Source organism: Lipotes vexillifer, unplaced genomic scaffold (genome assembly GCF_000442215.2).
Source record: "Lipotes vexillifer unplaced genomic scaffold, Lipotes_vexillifer_v1.1 scaffold1275, whole genome shotgun sequence".
NCBI lineage: Eukaryota > Metazoa > Chordata > Mammalia > Artiodactyla > Lipotidae > Lipotes > Lipotes vexillifer.
This window is the reverse complement of record NW_006770093.1, coordinates 71,693-81,541: the sequence shown is the minus strand read 5'-3', so window position 1 is coordinate 81,541 and position 9,849 is coordinate 71,693. Positions and strand designations below refer to the sequence as shown.

At 43.4% G+C, this 9,849-nt stretch overlaps 1 protein-coding gene across 5 annotated transcripts in view; it reads right to left on the bottom strand.

Annotated features, from left to right (window-relative positions):
• The window catches only part of POLR1B (RNA polymerase I subunit B), a 26,943-nt gene that overhangs the window by 11,674 nt on the left and 5,420 nt on the right, over positions 1–9,849 (bottom strand). For 3 of the 5 annotated variants that reach the window (XM_007446010.1, XM_007446012.1, XM_007446011.1), the window contains 6 exons: positions 8,950–9,082; positions 6,273–6,409; positions 5,152–5,375; positions 4,403–4,574; positions 1,255–1,426; positions 217–498 (listed from right to left, as the gene is read on the bottom strand). In XM_007446010.1, coding sequence (XP_007446072.1) covers positions 217–498; positions 1,255–1,426; positions 4,403–4,574; positions 5,152–5,375; positions 6,273–6,409; positions 8,950–9,082 — 1,120 coding nt within the window. The remainder of the gene's footprint in view (positions 1–216; positions 499–1,254; positions 1,427–4,402; positions 4,575–5,151; positions 5,376–6,272; positions 6,410–8,949; positions 9,083–9,849) is intronic. The other 2 variants (XM_007446014.1, XM_007446013.1) reach the window with 2 other exon arrangements.

Below are 9,849 nucleotides of genomic sequence, written 5' to 3'. Positions count from 1 at the left end.
CGACTCTATTAAAAGAAAGACCCCTCTTCCAGGAGCCATCAACACCTTCTGAAGACAGCAAGTGCTTTACAAAATGTCACAGGTTATCCACAGTGTTTCACCCATCACCCTTACAAGAATTCCCTGCTCAACCCCCCAAAGAAGCACAACTTAATAGCTTTGCACCTCTTAAAACCCACACAAGCAAACAAGACAAGACTGCTGTAAACCACCTACCCAAGTTGCAGAGCAAAGCTGGAATAGATGCTGTATACACAAACTGTGTGACGACCTCACATATGGTGGTTAAGTGGTTCATCAGACCACAGGGCTCCCCGTCGGGGGTGTGCACGGGGCAAAGGAAACCCCAGGACTCCGGCAGCAGCCTGCGTACTGTGGTGGTCCGCATCTTGGCAAAATCTGCCCCTCTGTGCACACAGCGGAAATGGGAGAGATAGCGTATGAAGTTCAGCTTGTCAGCCACAACACAGAGTCCGGAATCTTGCAGGAAGCCAAGACCTTAATAAAACAAATGTCATTGAAAATGGGCTAAACTTAAGGAAAAAAAGAAGCCTATCTTTTACTGGAGGCTCTGATAAGATAAAAACCTCAGAGTACACTAGAGATCACAGAGTGGGTTATGACAAAGTTTACTCAGCTCTGGCGAGGGGAAGAGCTTAAAAACATAGTAAAAATCCCCAGGTTTCACAAATTGTATTAGCCTCGACTGTTTCTCCATCTCCTCTACTCTATCTCCTTTGTGGGAAAACATTAAATGAGTAATAAAATAGCAAGTAATTAAATGGGATTCATCCAAGAGGGCTGGATAACACACAAGCATTTGTTAGCCCTTAAGGAATCTGCATCAGTATCATCTTTTTAAAAAAAAAAAAAAAAAAAAAGATTTCTGGGTCCTCAATAACCACTTTTTAAAGTTTTCCAGTCATTCTAATACAACTGGTTTAGGGATGTGCATGTCTAACAACCCTCCCAGACAACCCATCTAGTTAACCTTTCCTCAGAGATCTAAGCTTTCTTTAGTTTCCTAGAAAGAGCCACAGGAAATGCATTTGATCATTAAAATTAGATTTCAACTATACAGACAGCCTGTCTACAGCCCAATATGCACCTGTCAAAATTTACAACGTGAAATCTGTCTTTAATGAGAGTAAGTAGTTCACTTTTGAAAAGAATCTCTCTCAGCAATATATAAATCTACATTAAGCAAATAATCTGAAAATCATAACTAAATGAAGCCTCTCTATTTAATTTCACCTGTTTTAGAACGTAGATTCCCAGTAGCAAGAAGATATTCAAATGGTTTTGTAAGGTCTGTTCCCAGATTAAAAATCTTCATCAAATTTTCAGTGTTTAAGGACACAGTGGTCTTCTGGGCCTTCTTGTCTATAGCTATTTTAATAGATGCTAACCAAGCTTCCAATTTTTCCTGAAATAAGAAAAAATTTAAATTTTTAGGTATTTTAATTACCACAAGTTGGATATTTACTCTAACATAACCTGCACATCCATAACAAAGGCCCACTAATTCATACGTTTGACACGGAAAACTTCTAAACTCTAAACCTGAAAAAACAGCTTTTCAAAGTCCTATTACAGCTCAGGCGTTTCTGAAGACAGAAGATACAAACTTCTGCAGTGCTGAGTTTCGCCTCGGCACTGTGGACCTCTGGCTGGATAGTTCTTTGTGACGAGGGGCTGTCCTGTGAGCTGTGGGATGTTACGGCAGCATCCCTGGCCCTTACCCACAAAAATGCCTCCAGACACTGTCCAAGGTCCCTTGGGGTGGAACAAAATCGCTCCCAGTCGAGATTATCCACACTAACGGGAAAGAACCCAGACTGGTTCGCTTGGGCCTTAGAAAAGGTCTTAATTCACATGCTCTTATCAAACAATCGAAAGACCTTCAACCCCAGAAACAGGCAACAACAACAAAGCCCTGAGACAGAGCAGCAGCCCGCTGTCCCAAGAACAAAACAACTGAGAAGAGCCCGAAGTCCCCAAATGACACCCAACACACAGGACCCCTGACTGACAAGCCAGTAGGAAAGACCGACACGTTCTTCTCATATAAAAGTTGAAACATAATGGGAAAGGAAGAGAAAACAAGAGAAAAGAGGAAAGAAGTCAGAGATGAGGAACTGAGATGTGGGTAAAATGCTCTGGAACTGGAGACGGGGAGGCGGAAAGGTGAGCTAAACTTTCCTCCTGGGTCAGAGGCCTGCCCGTGGTCCCTTCGAGGTTAGCTAGCATTTGCTGGGCACGTACAACAAGCTGGCGCTCTGCATGTTTACTTCAGCCTCACAACAAACTTTTCCTCAGGAAGCACGGCATTACAGGACCTCTGAAAATCCGTGGGCCAAATGCATTTCAGTATTAAGAATTTTTTAGGCTTCCGAAAGGTGACAGGCACACAGACCTTTTATTACCTAACACCCATGATGGAGACGGAGGCACTGGCTCATAATCAAACACATTTCTACCCTGAAACACAAACTGTCATACTAAGTATAGCAAATGAAAGTTATAAACAGCCTCCTGTTGGTTCGGATCAGATTTTGCTGCCAACTCTCTCTTTTTTTTTGGTTCTCATACTTTCTGGATCTGGAACTGCAGGAGAGCGATGGTGGACCTGTCTGTGCGGTCTGCACACTCAGTACAAGCAGAAGCAAGCGAGAGCCCTCCAGGAAGCCTTCCCACGAGGCTCACCAGCCTCTCTGGTAAAAGGGCTAATGTGAAGAGATGGGCAGACAAGCCTATGATGAGCGAGGCAGCGCTGAGAAGGAAGCACAGCATCTCCCCATCTGCTCTCACAGTTCAGAGCGGAATCGCTTCAGCGTCCCTCGCTCCCCAACCCTGTTAAGCAGCCTCGGACCCAATCACAGGGACCTCAGTCTCTGTGGCAACACTCACTGAGGTGGCTATACAAGCCTGTCATTCGTATCAGGTCACTGTCGTGTACCTTCTGAAGATGGCTTTCATGTCCCGAATTCAGAGGTTTAAAAGCTTGAGTATAACGGAGGCAAAGGTAAGGAAATCAGACACTTTTAAGCAATGAATTCTCTGAAACAGTCCCAAGTTTCCTTTCCTCTGTTGCTGAAACAGGTCACCTTGGTAATGTCGTGCAACTGAAGACACTTCTAACACGGCCGGCTCGCGACGAACCCACATGCTTCAGTTTAAGGAGGTAAATGTAAATTAGTCTTTAAAGGCGACTGAAACTCCTGCCTGATTTGAATTTTTATCAGGGAAATTCTAGGCTACCAAAATTTCTCGATCTAATTTTATAGACAGAGCAGAGAGAAACAAAAGTTATTACCTTCAAGTAAGAATTTAATTATTGACCAGATTAGGAACCTGGAGATTTTTACTTCAGTCCTCTCCATCTTCCCTGCGGTTGTTCTGTTATCTCTTAGATTAAATCTTTTTTAGGGATGATATTCAAACTATAAAATGCTACCAAATCAACTTGCTTATAAAATTATTTTTGTGTCATGACAACATTCTCTCCCCACACACACAGAGTTCTCATTATTTACAGTAATCACGTCCTATCCTGTCTCTGTGAACACTGCATTGGCGAGCACTGCTCCTGGGGGAAATGCAGGGTTAGACTTCAGGGAGTCTCTGGTCATTGACATTTTCGTCAACTGATCAATACATGACCTCGGTTTTTGTGTTTGTTGAGAGACACCTGAGTTTATACTGTTGATTCGTTACTGCTGAGCTCAGAGCAAAGAGCACCATAACTCATGCCTGAACAAAGCCTGTCTAATACAAGTGTTTTCTCCATAAGGAACGTCGCAGCCTTCTTGCACTTGGGAACGCTAGATGGTACTTCAGCACTGAGCCTGGGGGTCACTTTAAACAGCAAAATCACCAGCAGAAAGCACGAAACTGTGAAAAACATGGCAGTAGGGACCCTTGTTTACAGCTCATTAGACCTCAGCTGGGGCCATGAACGTCAGGAAACTCCAGTTCTTTAGCACCTGTGCATGTCTGCAAATGATCACGGGAGTGCTGACACTGCTGGCGTTCCAAATAAATTTTAGCGAGTAGGTGAATTCACAAGTACAGACTCTGTGAATGATGGGGACTGACTGGATGTGTGTATATAGGCCGTTTACACTTTATCATTAATGTTATGACCAAGATTTGATATTGTCTTGATTTAGTTTCTATAAAAACATTAAAGAAATTTCTGAACCTGGCCAAGCTAAGACCTGTAAGTCCCTTGCTGCTAAACAATCAAACAAACAAAAAGTAGAAAAAGAAAAAAAAGAAAACGACCACATAAAATGCCCAAACGAGAAATTTTAAACGTGCAGGAAACAATACTGCTGGAAATGGCCACATCATCCCGCAAGAGGTATGACTGCTCTGGGGTGAGGCAGCCTGCATCCACCTTCAGGAACATGAGGAAGAGCTGCCCGGGGGTCAGGACCTCTTGATTCACTAAACTGTCGGGATTCTCCTCCATGCACTCTCCTTTGGCTAAAGCAAAGAGCTTCCGGGTCAGGAGACAAAGCACGTAAAACTTCTCAGTGTTGGATTTCAAGTGGATACAGATGCACTGGCTGCCAAAAGAGAAAGAAAAAGCTTAAAATGATGCAGCTGCCGATACCACTCGATGTCCTACTGAATTCAGCTTCTCGGCTGCGCTGGCCATTCAAATGCTCAGCATGTGGCTCGTGGATACAGATCGGACAGCACTGGTCTAGGGCAGGGCTCCTTTAATAATTACACAGTGGTTACAGAAGACAAAGCCCTAGACTTCGGGAAATAAAGGGACGTGATGCCTGCAACTTTCAATGATGCAGAAAGAAAAACGCTGACAACATGCAGAGAAAGCAACAAAGCAAAGTGGTAAAAATGTTAAGAACTAGTGAACGAAGAGTGTCCAGTGTACTATTTTTGCAGCAATTCTGGAAGTCTGAAGTTATTTCAAAAGTTTTAAAGTACAGCAGGAGGTATGAAGCTACCAGAAAAAAGAAAGGTGAGGATGACTGCAGAAACAAAGCTAGGCCCTACTTTGCTAAGCCAGAACCCTACGCCCAGGGCCATTCTGATTCCCAGATGACTCACCAGCCCCAGCTACATCAAGACAAGGAAGCATGGACACCCTCCACCCCCCAAAAACAAAAGCACACACACCTGAAGAGAAACTCTGCAGCATGTTCATTTGGGTACCAGTCAGGAAGACTGAGTTTTACTCTGAAGCGTTCACCCAGATAGCTAAGGACCTGTTTTTGTGTGGAACATCCCTCTTCCATTACAACCCTTAACATCTGAGAAACAGAGTTCCTAAAGAAAGAGTCCTCTTCCTTTCCTTTGATGAGCTCCTGAAAAATCTGATAATCGGAAAAGCTGACAAGTGCCTAGAAAAGAAAAAAAGGTTCTTTTTTAAAACTGCTAATAACTAAACCATCTTAATCATTTAGTAACCATTCTGTTCTTTTTTTTTTTTTTTTTTTAATACCCGAGAAAAATTAGCGCTCCGCTATCACTGAATCTAAGTGAGCTCTTCAAAATCAGGGCGATGCCTGTATGACAGACACCAAGATGGTCCCATGATCCTCACCTCCTGGTATCCACAACCTTGGTCTCCTCCACACTGAGCCAGCGCTGGCCAGTGTGACCGATGGAATATGGTAGAAAAGTTGAAGCATGACTCTCAAGGCAGGGTCGTAAAGGGCACTCCAGCTCCCGCCTTGTTCTCCTGGCTAACTCTCTGGGGAAGACAGCTGCCTCAAAGCAGCCTGTGGAAAGGCCCACGTGGAGAGGAACTGAGACCTCCTGCCAACAGCCCACAGTGACTTGCCAGCCACGAGGGAACCGCCTCGGAAGGGGATCCTCCAGCCCCGGTTGACAACAGCAGCCCCCGCTGTCATCTCACGGCAACCTCCGGAGACCCTGGCCAGAACTGCCCAAATGTGGAGCCACTTCCAAACTCCTGACCACAGAAACTGTGAGAGAAATGTTTAGCGATGTTTTAGCCACTGCCTTTTAAGTTAACTTTTTTTGTTGTTGGCTGCGCCACGTGGCTTGCAGGATCTTAGTTCCCCAACCAATGATCGAACCCAGGCCCTCGGCAATGAAAGCGAGGAGTCCTAACCATTGGACCACCAGGAAATTCCCCGAGGTAACTTATTACGGAGCAGTAGTAGATGCCAGCACAGCATGAACTCTGATGAGGACAACCTATCCATCCTGCACAGGACACCACTTCCAATGACTCACTCCCTAATGAAAGAAGTATATTCAGTAAGTCACACCTTAAGTGCAAATCCCAAAGGAAAAAAAAACAGTTCTTTCCGGTAAATAAAGTTCAACATAACCGTGCCATTTTCCAAGTAGTGAAGGTTCATATTGACGGCGGAATGTTCTTCCCTCACACAGTGCATTGAAACTCCTATTTAAACAAACAGAGCAAATGGTCAGAAACTCAGCAATACTACCATTTAGCATGCATGGCTACAATTAGAGACTGATTTTTAGCTCAATTATAAGAATAAACTGTTTTAACTATAGGGCTCATGAATGCAAAATGCTATCTTGTGAAGCCAGCCACTGTCACGGAGAGTGATCAAACAGAGAGGCCAGGTCACTGTCAGCCAGAGACCGAGGGGAGTGCCACATACCCTGAACCAGAAGAGTTCCGAGGCCTGCACCTACACCTGGCCAAGTCAGCCATCCTTCAGCACCGTAAGGAGTAACATAAATACATGTGTTCATACATTTTGAAAAAAATTGAACACAGTAGAAAGGTTTCCCACTATGAAATTATAACACAGAAATGCTTAACAGAAAAACAAAAAATTATACATATATGGGAGAAAAATATCAAAGACTCTGTTTGGATGCATCTACTTTTTAATATCGGGTGGACCAAAGCGTGCCTTCGGTTTTCAAGTAAAAATAAAAGACATATTTTTCATTTTCTCCAAGAACTTTATTGAACAATGTATTCACCCTTTTGCTCCACTACCTTCTGCCATTTTTCAGGCAACTTCATAATTCCATCTTCCCAAAACTTATCTTTTTGAACAAAGAACTGTTCCAGGTGCCTTTTGCAGTTTTCCAGGGAATTGAAATTTTTTCCATTAAAAGAATTTTGGGGCTTCCCTGATGGCACAGTGGTTAAGAATCCACCTGCCAATGCAGGGAACACGGGTTTGAGCCCTGGTCCAGGAAGATCCCACATGCCACGGAGCAACTAAGCCCCTGCACCCCAACTACTGAGCCTATGCTCTGGAGCCCGCGAGCCACAACTACCGAGCCCACGTGCTACAACTACTGAAGGCTGCGTGCCTAGAGCCCATGCTCCGCAACAAGAGAAGCCACTGCAATGAGAAGCCCGTGCACTGCAGCGAAGAGTAGCATCCGCTCACCGCAACTAGAGAAAGCCCACGCACAGCAACAAAGACCCAACGCAGCCAAAAGTAAATAAATAAAATAAATTTATTAAAAAAAAAAAGAATTTTGTAAAGACCAAAGTAAATGGCAATCCGAAGGAGCAATGTGTGGTGAATACAGAGGGTGAATCAGAACTTCCCAGCCAAGCTATAACAGTTTTGAGTGGTCATCAAAGAAACATGGGGTCTTGCATTATCCTGATGGAAGACTATGTGTTTTCTGCTGACTAATTCCAGACGCTTTTTGTTGAGTGCCGCTTTCAGTTGGTCTAACTGGGAGCAGTACTTGTTGGAATCAATCGTTCGGTTTTCCGGAAGGAGCTCATAATAGAGGACTCCCTTCCAATCCCACCATATACACAACATCACCTTTTTTGGATGAAGACCGGCCTTTGGTGTGGTTGGTGGTGTTTGATTTCACTTGCCCCATGATCTCTTCTGTTCCACATTATTGTACAGTATCCACTTTTCACTGCCCATCACAATGTGTTTTAAAAACGGAACGTTTTCATTACATTTCAGTAGGGAATTGCATGCGGAAATAAGGCCAAGAAAGTTTTTTTTCGCTTAACTTACGTGGAACCCAAACATCAAACCGATTCACATAACCAAGCTGATGCAAATGATTTTCAACGCTTGATTTGGATATTTTGAGTATGTCAGCTATCTCCCGTGTGGTATAATGTTGATTTTTAAAATTTTATTTATTTTATTTATTAATTTTTGGCTGCCTTGGGTCTTCATTGCTGTGCACAGGCTTTCTCTAGTTGCGGCGAGCGGGGGCTACTCTTCGTTGTGGTGTGCAGGCTTCTTATTACGGTGGCTTCTCTTGTTGCAGAGCATGCACTCTAGGCGCGCAGGCTTCAGCAGTTGTGGCACGTGGGCTCGGTAGTTGTGGCTCGCGGGGTCCAGAGCGCAGGCTCAGTAGTTGTGGCGCACGGGCTTAGTTGCTCTGCGGCATGTGGGATCTTCCTGGACCAGGGCTCAAACCCGTGTCCCCTGCATTGGCAGGTGGATTCTTAACCACTGCACCACCAGGGAAGTCCTATAACGTTGATTTTTCTCAATTAATGTCTCGATTTGATTGCTATCAACTTCAAGTGGTCTACCTGACCGTGGAGCATCGTCCAGAGAAATCTCCAGCGCGAAATTTTGCAAACCACTTTTGACATGTTCAATCAGTCATGGCACCTTCTCCACACACTGCACAAAATTTTTTTTGCGTTTCAGTTGCATTTTTACCTTTCTTGAAATAATAAAACATAATATGCTGAAAAATGTTGATTTTTTTTCTTCCATCTTCAATATTAAAATGGCTACACAAAAATTCACTAATTCTGATAGGTCTTTGTTTAAATGCATGCTGATATGACAGCTGTCAAATACAATCTAACAAAATTGTTTAGAATGAAGTTAAGGACAACTAACTGCTATTAGAGCCATCTTACGGGAAAAAAACGAACGAACCTTTTGGCCGACCCAATAAAATAGCTTAAATTTTTCTAAAAGAACATTCCAAAACATCACTACAACTTACCATACTGAGTATAGCCAGGCCCTCTGCTTTTCCATTTTGGTCTTACCATTGCGATGGGGAAATTTCTGCGAGGCATAATCAACATTCGGATGACTTTTTCGATGCCATTGATTATAAAATAGCCTCCCATTTCCTGCCAAAGAGACGAATTAAAATCTGTTAAACAAAGGTATATAACTACCCGTAAACATGAAACTGACCAACTGCAATCACCACCCTCATTCGTAAACAGCTGTGCAGAAGAGGTGCACTCGGGCAAGAGGAACTGTGGATCCCCTGGAAAGTGCAGACTTTATTAAGTCCTTCTTAAGCACATTAAAAAGGCTGTAGAGACTTGGGAGAAAACTATGGAAGAAAATCATAGCACTTTCTTCTACCAGACCTGGACCTAACCTGCCTTTCTGTCCCTAAAATGACTGCAGTCTTCAAATGATGTTAAAAAACAAAAACAAGTTACTCCAAAGAGAAGTCTAAAGATGAAAACAGTAATCGTTTAGCTTCCAGGCAAGTATGGTTTCTTGAATAAGTTAAAAAACTTCTGACTGTATGAAAGCTCTGGAAACCAGAAATTTGGATTAGCTAAATAGGAAAATATTTTTAATATTTAATTTTTAATAAGTTAATAGAACATTTCTGTAATAAATAAGGAGCTACTATGAAGCAGGCATATCACGCTGAGTGCTCTACGTCAGCATAACATTTAATCCCATAATAATGAGAGAGGGCTATATGCCCATTTTCAGAAGAGAAAACTGAGGCTCAGGGAGATAAAATTTCCCAAAGGTGCGGGACTGGTAAGCGGAACAGCTGGGTGTCAAACCCAGATATGCCACCAAAACCCTCTTCCTGGGCTTCCCTGGTGGTGCAGTGGTTGAAAGTCCGCCTGCCGATGCAGGGGAC